General features: G+C 48.7%; 1 protein-coding gene across 1 annotated transcript in view; it reads right to left on the reverse strand.

Annotated features, from left to right (window-relative positions):
• The window catches only part of LOC146203439 (uncharacterized), a 34,186-nt gene extending 22,125 nt beyond the window's left edge, over positions 1–12,061 (reverse strand). Inside the window, exons 1-5 of the mRNA XM_084588775.1 lie at positions 12,015–12,061; positions 6,915–7,121; positions 4,527–4,838; positions 2,176–3,006; positions 23–77 (exon numbers count right to left, since the gene is read on the reverse strand). Coding sequence (XP_084444901.1) covers positions 23–77; positions 2,176–3,006; positions 4,527–4,838; positions 6,915–6,941 — 1,225 coding nt within the window. The 5' untranslated portion in view covers positions 6,942–7,121; positions 12,015–12,061. The remainder of the gene's footprint in view (positions 1–22; positions 78–2,175; positions 3,007–4,526; positions 4,839–6,914; positions 7,122–12,014) is intronic.
• Positions 12,062–13,660: the final 1,599 nt, after the last annotated feature.

The following is a 13,660-nucleotide window of genomic DNA, read 5'->3' on the forward strand; positions in this document are numbered from 1 at the left end:
GCAGGTTGCGCAGAGGGCTTACCAAAAACGAATATGACCGGAACCTTGACATCAAGAGGGCCTTCCTTCGGCGGAGCGTCAGGCTGCGTACGCAAAAGCAAAATGCAGTAGGTTTTATTAAAACTCTATACATATGTACATATGTTTAATTTAATGCTGGTTTATAAGTTGGCGCGCGCAGTGCATGTCCGTGAGCACTTGTGCTAGATATATACCTATATGTGTCTGCGCAAACTTTTCGTTTATCGCGAAACTCTCAAGCTTTGGAAAGTTCTGAAGTGAGATTTCGCACCAACGTCTCGGTATTTCAAGAAATTTTCGCGCTACGCTATACACAGTGTACGTGTTTCCTGCTTTCTGGTATGTCTGTGTATAGCGTAGCGCGCAAATATCTTGAAATGTTAAACCAACTAGCCCCCATTGCTGCTTTGCTTGTTTTCTCGGCATGCCTCTCGCGAAAAAAATATTGTGGCACAAGCGAATGTCGCTGAGCGTTCATCTAAGTCGATGTTCCATCTACAGGCTTCAATATTGTGATAGCTACAAAAATTAATTACCATTCAGTAAATGCCGGGTATTTTTCACTCCCGAATAAGCATATTTTCTGATACGGACTTTTGGCGGGAGACCGCACGATGCAAAGCTGCTTTCGAGCATTAAACAGCTGGTGAAACTACAATAATACGTGTTCGCGGAGCGGAGAAGCACTGCTTATCGCATTCATCTATACACGGAACCAGAAGACTGCCTGCTGCTCATTTTCAACAACATGAGCGAATCCAAACCTTCGGATCCTGAGTAAATGATGGGGACAGGACCTCAGAATGGAGCGAGTCCAGAATAAAAGCAGCTTGGTGTTATGTAACGCAAATAAGGCAGGGGACGTGTCCTTTCAGTGTATTGGAAGTATACTGGGGATCAGCCGCGAACATGCCCGAACGGTGCGCTTTTCGGCCCTTTCTATCAGAGCCTGGTTGGCAAATGGCCAACCATGTCGCCAGTCCCCACTTCTGTAACACTAATTTCTGAGGCAAAGCTATCGGCCGTTCGACAAGTAGCCGGTTCGCCTGCCTTCCTGTGCTTGCTGTTTGCATGCAGTGAAGACATCAAAATCACGCCTTTATTATATCACCCACGGTCACCATGTGTCCACCGACAAACAATGCGGAGCAGCGGCATTACAGTAACACTAATTACACATTCCAGTCACCGATCCGGAGCAAATTTGTGTGCACTGGGCAACCGAAAAGCGTGTTTCAATGAGAGATTAGATTGACACCCTGAGCTCTCATATGGGCAGTGACGGATATCTTGCTCCTTTGCGGATCCGGAGTGGTGCTCCGGACCCAGGATTGGAGTAGGCGTTAAGATTTTGGTCGCAATATAATTCGAAACATCCCGCCCACGTCAAAGTGGGAGGCATTGCGTGCAGGCGTGCGAAGCGCCTTGCTGCCTTGCATACTAAAGGTATGCTGACTTTATCGCATGACGTTGAATCGCTGATATGACAATGAACTTATCACAAACTCGGCGCATTGTTAACCTACTTTTCGTTTCTTAAAGGAGATTAGAGATGTACGCGATAAGAACGAACATTTGTCTCTTAATAGAAGGTCCTCTCATTTACGTCGCAAAGACGGTCCTTTTGCCTGTTATTGATAAAAGACAAACAAAAAAGAACACGATATACACATTGCTTACTGCAAGAAGCACCGAGCGAACTTAAGCAAAATGAGAAAGGACATCCTAAGAAGGGATCAAGATAGAGCCTTACCGCGTAAGATTAATTTTGCAGCTATAGACTGCGCTATGCTACAGATGTTTTCATTTCCATCACCTGCTACCAATTGTACTCTAGCCACGCCACAGTTCACAAATATCGGATACCAGAAGTCAAGGCCTACTTATTTTATTCCCAGCCATTAGGACACTGACGCATGCCTCGCTTTTCTTTAGCTCAATCCCTTTAGATAGGGAGCTTACTTGCTGGTACTTTAAAGATTCAAAATTTCACATTCGAAGTGATATCACAAAATTTAAACAAAATCAGATGAAAAGCGCAAGGAGCAGGAAATTAGGCATCTCGCGCGCCGGCATTTTCAATTTTTATTTTTTACTCGTTTGATAACCCAGGCTGCTGGCACCGACTGCTTCTTTCTCTAACATACAGATCATTGCAGGCCTCACCTTTTTGTCATCTCTGGCGGACTTGGCCTTCTTTTCTTCTTTATTCTCCTCTTTTTTCTCTTCCTTTTTCTCCTCCTTTTTTTCCTCTTTCTTTTCTTCTTTCTTTTCCTCCTTCTTCTCAGGCTCGGGAAATTTGATGAATTGTTTGAAATCGATCTGTCGGCAGAAGTGCTCAAGCTGCTGGCGGTCCAGTTTCCTCAGCTCATACTCGGACTCGTACTCGGACTCAGATTCTGAGCTGGATTCCTCGGTCGGTGGAGGCGGAGGTGGCGGGGGCTTAGACCCCAGCAGTCCGCAGAGCATGCCCATGAAACCGGGTGGCGGCGGAGGCGGCGGCGGAGGATGCGGCTTCTTCTTTTTCTTCTTCTTCTTCTTCTTACGCTCTCCGGTTTTTTTTAGTACGTACAGATCCTCCAAGTCCTCGGGCCTCTGGCCCATGAAGATGCCGCCGCCACCACCTCCGCCAACCATTGCCCCTCCTCCGCCTCCTCCTCCGCTGCTGCTTGCACCGCATGTACACACGAGGCGGCCTCCGGCGCCATCGTCAAAATCCGCTTCCTCGTCGTCGATGCTGGAGCGACGCCCTCGACGGGCCTGGCGCCTGCGGCGCAGCCGGCGATCGTCCATACGGCGATCGGACTCGTCGTCCGCGTCGAAGTCCCGGTCAGCCGGGTGCACCATGCGACTGGACGAGCCGCCGGTCAGCCGTCGAGAGCGCGAGCGCATGGCGCTGGCCCGCCAGCGGGGCTTGCGCCCCTCAGACCCGAATTCAGCCTCGAAGGTCTCTTCGCCGCGCAAGTCCGAGAACAGGCCCGGATGCTGCGAGCCGACCCACGCAGGCAAGAAATGGGCAGCTTTTTTCGCCTAAACCCACGCCCGTAATGACTTTGGAGAGATGAAGCGTATACTTGACGCGCATCGTCAGGAACCCACGACTGAACTGCACGCGTGGATTCCACGCTGCTGGTGGCGACAATACTTTGCACGGTGCTCTTGGTCCTCAGTCCGTTACAACAAATTAAGTGTACATACCTCTCCAGGCGCCGCATGCTATACTCCTGTGGCAACGGCAAGCTGCTTGGCAGCCTGGTTACTTTTGACGAAGACAGGCACATATTTTAGCCCCCCCAAATTTTTTTCCCGCCTATTAGAGAGGCATGCATTGACGGCGACTGCGAAACTTCCGCACTTCGATGCTCGCAAAATTACGGCGTTTACGGATATCTCTGACACAATTTACAACTTCAACAAAGCTTTCAGTCACCTAGCAATGAATTTTAACCTATTTAACTGAAATTCGTCGTCGTTGACCTCAAGACAATTGGGGATTTTTAGTGCGTGAATTAACTTGGCAGGTATTGAGTGCAACGTTTTCCTGCTTGCTGTAGTCATTCTAAAACAATACTGCCTCATTTCCAACCCTGCAACATGTACCTCACTGTTTACTATTGACTGACGTTGTTCCCTAGGCGAAAAAGCTAACAAGTGCCGACTACTGAATGCGAGGCTGCAGTCAAAAGAGCACTGCATCTCTCAACGGCAGGCACATGCGTGCGCGGTGCACCTATAAAAGCACCCGAGGTTTGCGCGAGTTCCTCTCCGGGACACTTTTTCTTGGCAATGGAGCCAAAGCTACAGAGCCGAAATGCATCATGCATCTTCCTACGCAGCTGAATAAAGCCCCTAGTTACATGAGTAATTTCTGCAAAAACAAATTGAAATCATAGCGCTAGTTATTTACGGTATATATATATATATATATATATATATTATCACGGAACCGAGTTTCCGAAATGAAGCTGTTATGCCTAAAACCCTTTTCTTGGCTCCGAGAGGCCCCGACTTTTCAGTCAAGATGGCGACAGCAACCCGTTCGGGTCGTTCCGGTTGTTCTGATTCGTCCACCCCTCAAAGGTTGGAAGTGTTTTCACCAGACAAGATTCGAGTCAAGTCAGAAAAGCTGGCTATCGAAGCAAATGGAGGAAATATCTAAACCGTCTATGCAGACCGAAAGCTACGCGGTCGAACTATATGGCGGTATGGCACGTTTAAAGACGCCTCGCCTCCCTACCATTGCACCAATTGGCAAGAAAAAGTGTAACCGAGTCCGAAAATTAAAAGCGTACGGAGAGAGGGCGCTCGAAATGACTCCGCAGTTTTCAAGCGTGAGCGCAGACTGAGGGGAAGAGCGGATATGCAAAAACATCTATTGTTGTTCGTGCCCACAATCTGCTGGCTGCATATAATTTGGCTGTAGCATGACGACAGCACAGGAGAGTACACAATAAGCGCGCAGCTCAGGCCCCATGCGCAAGTATCGGAAAAAAAGGAGTGCCCACCATGCTTCCGAAAGTGGTGATGGGGCTGCCACCACTGGTGGGGTACCCCATGGGGCCCATGCTGCTCACGCCTACCATAGTGGCGGGCGTCTCGCTCATCTCCAAGGCCATGTATGAGGTTCGCGCCGACGGCGTGTTGATTGTGGAGGAGACGGGCACGGCAGTGACCGCCGTAGTGGCCGTGTCCGAGCCGTCCATCGACGCGCTCACCACCATCTTGGACGCCGTCTTCTGCTCGCCGGCACGCGGCCGCACGCGGACGTTGGATTTTGGCTTGAGCACGAACGTCGAGTTGCTCTGGTAGCGCAGTTTCTGCGCGACGAAATATAGAACTATAAGCGGAAACACACACACACACACACACACACACACACACACACACACACACACACACACACACACACACACACACACACACACACACACACACACACACACACACACACACACACACACACACACACACACACACACACACACACACACACACACACACACACACACACACACACACACACACACACACACACACACACACACACACACACACACACACACACACACACACACACACACACACACACACACACACACACACACACACACACACACACACACACACACACACACACACACACACACACACACACACACACACACACACACACACACACACACACACACACACACACACACACACACACACACACACACACACACACACACACACACACACACACACACACAAAGTGCTGGCTGAGGCTGGCGACAGAGATTAGATCTCAGAATTCAAAGCCCATGCAGGTATACGGGCCCTTCACTAGCTCATGCCCTTTGGTGACCTTGGCAGTAGCAATAGCCAAAATAACAGAGAAGTTGTTCAATCATGAGTTGTAACAGCGAGAGAACAATTTAGCCCCTGATTCGCTGGATCCTTGGGTTGAGATGCGCTTTCTCTAGCGCGCAGTTTATGTAAACGGGAGTTATTGACGAAATAACACGAAACGTTCATTTCTTCTCAGTGATCGCGCGACTGCGGCCATGGAACAACCAAAAATAGGAATCAAGTGCCGATTACCTTCGTGGCGCGATTACTAATGATGACGGAATCTTGTTTGAACTCAGCATGATGTGTGACCTGACGATCTTCTATGGGAGCAGGAAATCGCTTAACATGCGTGGGAAATGTCCTCGAATGCTGTGTATTGTGGTGTGTTTTTTTTGGCACATGGGCAACTGTCACTGATGGCCCTAGTTTGAACTCGGCACATTTGATGCGCCATGCGGCGCGGTTAGGTCGACAAGAATAAGTCGGCTTCAGCGATACATGAAAAATTCTGGTGCAGCGTATCACGGCGCTTTTTTCTATACTCCGTGCTGACACCCGCGGAACGGCGCCTTCGACGGGAGGATATACACGAGGCGCCGCTAGCAACAGGAGAGGGGCAATGTTTACACGAACTCCGAAGAAGTCGAATTAAGTCCTCCCCCTCCCCCCCCCCCCTTTTATTTTAACGAATGGACTAAGACATCGAGGAAAACAGTAGAGAGAAAGACATGTCCTTCCTTATGAAAACCCGCTCTTTCTCTGGAGTAAGCGAGTTGAGAGGCATTCTGTCGAGTTCTTTTACGTGTCCTGCTACGATATGCGGACTATGTATGAACTGGCGCATCGTAATACCACGACGCGCGATGAAACGAACGTATTACCACGACGCGCGATGAAACGAGGTGTCTCATCTGGCGCACTGGTTCAAACGCGGTTGCAGAAACCACGTTGAAACATGCAGGTGACAGCTGTTAACGGGACGGCACAGAAATTTGCCTACACTGGTAACATAACTACCGTTTATCCTGTGACGTATCCGCAGAATTAAGGATGAGGTCTGAGCATGTGCTCCCTTCTTCGGCAACACTTAAAGTCGCCGCCCGGAATAGGCTGAAAACACCGTGTCGCGGACTAACGCTGCTGAGGCGAAGAGATTTCTCGCATTCCCTCGTTCTCAACGCATCGCAGCCTAATTCAACGGCGGAAGGGCAAGCTAAAGGAAGCCAAGCAATCGTATATCTGTGAGACAAGTGTCGGCGCACCGGTTGCCCAGCACAAGGTCCCTTTTGCGGGTGGCGCAGCTATCCGGGTTCATACTTAACCAGCCAAAGGACGAGACACAGGTAAGAAGAGGACAGGACAAGGCTGGTTCCTGTGTCTCGTCCTTTGGCTGGTTAAGTATGAACCCTTACCAACTTGCCCAGTCGTCAACCTTGCAGCTATCCGGCTTCTCAGGCGGTCGCCGCTGAGCTTTGCGCGCGCGAGCGAGGCCCTGCCCTCGGCCACGAAGCCGACAGATGGCCGGGCGCCAGCATCCCGAAAAACTGAAAATGTCTCACCGTTCTCTGCGGGTGTTCCGCCGCCATGGTGCAGACCGCAGCAGCGCACGCTGCTCCCAGAGGTCGACTGTGGTGCTCCTGGCTAGCAGGCGGGGCTAAATTTTTGAGCTCGTCGAGAAATCATTGCGGCGGGAGCCCACAGGCCTCCATCGAACCGCCGAGGGCGAGCAAACGCGCTCTCGGCGCGTGCTCTTCTTCGTTGTCACCCTGCACGCGCCACCAGGTCGAACCGTTTGTGAGAAAAAAAGAAGGAAAAGAAATTAGGCTGCGGCTTACATTCGGCGGGAAATGCAATTGTTCGTGGCTGATAATTTGGAAAACAATAATTTCCGCGCAGATTTCTTTAGAACTAAACATTTCATTACAGTCTCGTTTCTATCCCTTGCTCTGCCCACACAAATTTTTATTACGAGAACAGATGCGCGCCAGTACCTCGCATTGCATTATTATTACTTTTTTAATAGAGAGTTAATGTCCCGTAACTTGCGTGAACCTTAACCCCGGGCAGTTGACATCTGCTTTCGAGACAACCCGTAGACGTCAGTTGTAGAAAGCATGGGAAAGAGTGATAAAAGTAATTCTTGTCGAAATGATGAAGGCGCCCTATGGGTTCAAATTCAGTGCAGTTGAGTCGAGTTTGAGGATATCCAGCAATACAACTGAGTAGTCACTTAAAATGCAAGACCACGAAATAACCAGAGTGGCGAAGAACATATCTCGGGGCATGGGAAAATGAAGGAGAGTCATATGGAAAAGCACAAACAGTTTGTTAAGAGAAGCTGTTTGTTAAGAAGTTTGTTAAGAGAATGTGTAGAAGGCGGAGGCAGCGAACGTAGGTAGATTGGTGATGCATGCATGAAGCGCTTCTTCGTGCTAGATTCAGCTAGATCGTCTCCATAGTCTATCAATACTGGCCGACTTCAATTGTCATTGTTGCTTTAAGTGTGTTAAAATCCTATCTGTTGCGTGCAGTCAAGTAAGCTGCTTTGAGCGCAGCGACGCCCTGTTGATGATCTCTGAAAGTGCTCGAGATCTTCGACAACTAGCCATCGCATCTGGCTTCGCGAGCGCCAGGGTTTTGTATTTTGGCCTATAGGGAGCTTGCACGACACGCTGAGAGCGCCATTTTCCTGCACAGTGGAGCAGTCGACCATGGAGCCGTCCGCGCAAATAGGGCCAAAGCGATGGTTTAGTGCGGTCGTGGGCTCCGCCGAAGCATACTAAAGCGCAAAAGGTAAAGTCCGGACAAAACGACTGCGGTTTTTTCAATATACCAAAGGTACGATTGCACGAATGCGACAAGACCAGGAGCGATCGAAACATCGCACACGAGAATGGCTTGCACGCATCAACAGACGGCATTCACAGAAGTCCGGACAAATACCAAGTGTGTGCACGTCATTTCATATCAGGATTGCAGTCATAGAAAAGTTTAGACGGGGGACCTTCAAAATGAACACTTGAAGCTAGAATGGTGAGCTCGTGCCGCAATCTGTGCCTCAATGTACAACATCCGAGGTGCACAAATAAGCCACTCGTCTGCGACGTTGCAATCACTGGCACGGCCGCTCGATGGAAGCGCACTGGGTGCGGCCTACTGCGTCGCGCCGCCGTCAATGGGCAAGCGCGTCCTTGGGGAGTTTACAGTTGCGCCCGCTATTTTTGCTGAGGGCGCCACTGTTCGGGGACACGTCGCCGCCAGGGTCGCCGGCTCTGAGCGCGCGGTTTTCTTCCTTTCTGGGTGCGTTCGCCTCGCGTCTGCGTGGTAAACCCAAACTTTTTTGTGTGCGCGTGTGCAAGCACGTTAACGTTGAGACAGGATGCGTTTGTTTTTTAAGGCGACAGCCATTCTAGGCTCATGGAGCGAAAATCATGCGCAGAAGCTGTGCCTAATATCTGTGCGTCGCATCTGTGCACTGGTGTGCCAGTCGCAAAAGCGGACGTGCAAGGAGGGAGATTAAGAATGAAAATGATTGATGGTGATAGGTAATCAATAAAAGTTATAAATAGACATTGATAGAGGTAATGACTAAAATTATTTGTAATGACCAGTATATCAAACTACGACATGTAATGACCGCAATTGATTAGAAATGAGTAAAAGTGCTTAGCGATGTGTGGTAATGACTATAACGGCTAGGCATGATTCATCATTACTGTTAATGACTACGAAATGACCAATATGTGAAACGACGACATGTAATGATCACTGCTGATTCTAAATGAGTAACCTGCTTAGTTATGAGTGATAAGGGCTACAATGACTACGCTGGTAGACTCATCATGACTGAGAAACGACCAATATATCAAATGACGACTTGAAATGACGAACTGTGGCAAACAATGAGAGGCAAATGATATGAGAAGGGTAGGCTTTTGCCGTCCTCCGCTTAAGAGACATCTAAGAGACCCTCTAATTTTATCTGCTGAGCTCGCTTCAGGCAAAGACAGCAGCAAGGAGTGAAAATGCACTCGCTTCCTCTGAAATGAAAGCGGCGCTGAGATTAAAAAGTTCAGATGCTGCAACATAATGCCCTATCAGCTGCCATTGAATTTGCTACAAGGGACACCAGATTGGACTTGGGGATTAATTATAGGTTACACGTGCAAACGTGACGGGAACACAGGAGAAGAAGACGGCACAACCGCGCTAGTTGTGTCGTCCTCTTTTCGTGTGTTCCCGTCACGTTGTTTAACCTATGTAGTTATCAGGGAGCTGGCTAGTGAACTAGGATTTTTAACGATGTGTTGTGAAGCAGATGAACACGATGAGGTAGCACCAGAAGGTTTTCTCGCAGGTTATGTTGTGAGAACAAATCAGAAAAAGATACGAAGTGTTCTTTTTATATAAGCATGCAATTTGTTCTAAATTTTGCCGCGCTAGTCTGAGTGGCCTCGTAAGTAAAGGAGCCTGTGCATACAACATTTGTTTATACTGTTGAGACTGTTTCAGCCGATGCGATAAAATGAAAAGCCACGTTGCACAGAAAATCCGGCGCCTGCTTTGTCGGCGGAAAGTCGGAAAAAAAAAAATACATCTCTGGTAAGAGGCCCTTTAGTTGGTGATAAAGTCAATGAGAACCCATGACATGTTCAATGTGGCAGGAGCTGCCAAACCAGAGAGAGAGTCAATAAAATGTAAGAGTGAAATGGGAATTATTGAAAGCGGGACCCTTAGATCCCAAGTCAGGCACACTATACTCCTATAGCGCACGTTCGTACGGCTTCGGTAAAGAGGGGCTTTATATAGCTATGTGTAGGGTGCTATTTCATATAATGCGGTGGCTTAAGGCTGCATTCTAATGATATGCGACAGAGGCAGCAATTACGGGATACGGTGAATAAGCAGGTAGCAAAGTGCGGGCACTCTAACGAGGCTTCTCAAGGAGACTTAAGAACCCCAAGTTTTGTTTATCACTACCAGGTTGTTGCTTAATTTATGCGATATTTGGTAATGGTTTTGAGGCGACATGTCAGTCGAGCAAGAGCCTGCTGCAGGAAATATGAGTCAACTGGACCAGTTACAGGTTAATCAAAACCAAGGACAATGGAGGCTTGATGTACCCCGCAAAGGAAGTAATCAAGCTTTGTCAGCTTACGAGCACCTTCATTAACAGGATGATGAAGTCTGAATAGGTTCCGGCGAAGTAGTAAGCTGTGTAAACTTTTGGTTTCATCATTGGTTTTTCACTGTACACGGTACCTGCAGCTAATCTATAAAAACAATGATCGTGCCCATGCTAAGGCGCTATGCAAAATATCGTTAAGTTGCTGCCCCCACCCCCTCCCCCCTGATAGCGAGCTGGGCTGGAAATGTCAGCTCAACAGTGGAGCGATATTTATGGCTATGGGATAAACCTCTCTCAAGAAAGGTTTTCCGTCTGCGATTGGTAATTTTCTTCCTTTTTTGTGCGGCCATTAAATAAGCGTACTCGACAGCTCGTTGAATCTCGGCTGCAGTTGCGCTCTGACGCGTGAACATTATTGGGATCAAAGCTAAGAGTTTCACAACATAAACACTCGATGCGCGTTCTTCCATTGAAAATTACGAACCAGCAAAATTGTATGGGTTTGCGAGCAGCCAATAAAGATAGTAATAAAAACTTTCAGCGCATATACGTAGCACCTTGAGGCAGACCGGCTCTATCAAGCGCGCTTACTTTGTCCGGTCATGCAAAATGCGGGAAGCCATGACGGATAGCGTTCAGGCGTACAAAGTTTAAGGTCTCCAACTGAGTCGAAGATCTCAGGTTATCATCTAGATTTAACCTAATAAGCATCTTCATATTTCCACCGTAAAATTTGTCACAATGAGATAAAAAGGTTGGTTACATGTCGCATTTTCACAGAGGTTGCTCATAGTAGGACATTTTTTTATTGGATAGCGCTGGCAACTCAGAACAGGTTGGCATCAATTTGTGTATAAAAGCTGTATGGAGGAATGAGTAAAGTGTGTGAAAATGACACACGGAATTCGCGACATAGTTAATCAAGTGGTTATGCATTAGGCTACCATGGCAGCTGAACCGCTTCGAATTGTTCACAGCCGGGTCAATGTGACTAACAACTGGATCCGAATGCAACCTGACGGTAATGCGAGCTCTCCAATCGAGTGGCCTTGAACCACCGCCACTATAAGTTTTTCGTGGTACACTCCAGTATACATCCTTGCCGAGCACACGCTAAGTGCTGACATGGTCACACTGTACATGACAGTATATACTAATTCTTGTTGCGAAATTGTGTGAAGCGGAGCTCTTATATCCTTAAAATAAAAGGCTTCTACCACGCCGACGCCTCCCTCAAAGCGCAGCCAGGCGCAGCTCTCCGCGCGGGGCTGTCCCCGAACGGTGGCGCCGAGGCGGTGGCGACTGGAAGTAGGCGCCTCCCGCCGGTTTCGGGCGACGTAGCAGGCCGCGCCTAGTGCGCTTCCATCGAGCGGCCGTGTCACTGGTCTTGTCGCGCATTCGTGCAAGCGTACCTATTTTGAAAAACCCGCAGTCGTCTTGTCCGCGGACTTCACATTTCGCACTTTAGTCTGCGTTCGGCTATTACAGCCCACGACCGCCATCGCTTTGACACTAGAGAGATTTAGCTTACCGTGATCCGCGATCCGCTACCGTGATCCGCCACCACGCATTCCACTGCGCATGTCCAGGTCCCCTTGACTTATGCCTTGTGACAAACTCTTCGGAAAAAAAAAAAGGTCCCCTTGACGCCGATAGATGGCGCCACATACTTGATGCCGGCACATAGACCTGCCGCGTCGGGACCAATCAGCTTGTGCGCGCCGCTCACGAGCGGTAGAGGATCACGGTAAGCGAAATCTCTCTACTATTTGCGCGACCCGCTCCACGGTCGACTGCTGCACTGTACAGGAAAATGGCGCTTTCAGCGTTTCGTGCAAGTCCGTATACGAGGTAGAAGAGCACGCGATGAGTGATCGTACAGTTATCAGCATAACGAGGAGCATAATGAGCATAATCACCATTCCCATCCGTCCGCTTTAACTTGAAAAGCAAGCTAAGGGTAGGGAACACTCGTTGGTTTCGATTTTAGCTACATCACCGTATCTTCTGACTAGAAAGGAATTGACGGTTAAAAATGGATAATTGACAGCATTGCACCCAGTACGTTAGGCTTCAATGGCAGCCGAATTGTCCAAAGCATCGAGGAGGTAAAGCACTCCTTTTTAGCCGGCGATGGTTTGAATAGTGCTCTAGTTTTGTCCGTCGCCACGACAACGATACGACGCTTCTGTATACTGCCGCGAACCATTCCAATGTCCATGTGTTCTTTTTCGGCAGCCGCCGGCATACGGCCTTATTATCACTCTGATTCGAACGCTCGGATCAATTCTATATCCTTTGCTCGCTTATGTTCGTTATTGCAAGACGCGGCTTTATCATTTCCTTTGTGGCGGCAGATAATTCGAGATGCATCTCGAAATATTCCTGCCACGCACGTGCCTTCTACAATGTCCCAGGGTATGCAAGTCACCGTACGCGGTTTTATCTATGTCTTTTTTCGGCGCCTTTAAATTGAGAGCGGACGAGTGCAGCTGCAGTTCGACGGGCGCGATAGCTGTTATTACCGCCCTTTATTCGCTTAGTTCTTTTGCGGGCGCAAGTCAGCCTAATTAAGAGTTCCTTTAGTGCTCTCCCAGACTCTTCACTTGTGTCATCGGCCTTCTCATCACTACGTGACAATATTTTTCTTCCTGGGATATCAAAAGAATTGGCGCTGACATCTGATTTGGCTGGAGGATGGTTTCAATAAGAATATCTTGCTCCTAATGAAGCCTCAAACAAAACTCAAGTTTTGGCGCGCCTAAATTCGCAAAAAAGCGGCAAAGTTTGGGTGGATGCTTTCTTGTTAATGGTCGTTTGTGGGGTTTAACGTCCCAAAGCAACTCAGGCTATGAGAGAAGCCGTAGTGGAAGACTCCGGAAATTTCCACCACCTTGGGTTCTTTAACGTGCACTGACATCGCACAGCAAATGGGCGTGTTGCTTTTCGCCTCCATCGAAAAGCTGCCGCCGAGGTCGGGATTCAATCCCGCGTCCTTGGGAGCAGTAGTCGAGCGCCGTAACCACTGCGCCACCCCGGCGGGGCTTTCTTGTTTATGATGAGTAAGATATTATTCTACATGAATCACTGCGCGGTATCCGCATAGGCCCGTTAATTAACTTGTAAATGTAAATTTTCTCTACCTTGTTTTAATTTCAACAGCCAAAAGATGGCAAT

Source organism: Amblyomma maculatum, chromosome 1, assembly GCF_055883805.1.
Source record: "Amblyomma maculatum isolate TAMU_Amacu chromosome 1, ASM5588380v1, whole genome shotgun sequence".
NCBI lineage: Eukaryota > Metazoa > Arthropoda > Arachnida > Ixodida > Ixodidae > Amblyomma > Amblyomma maculatum.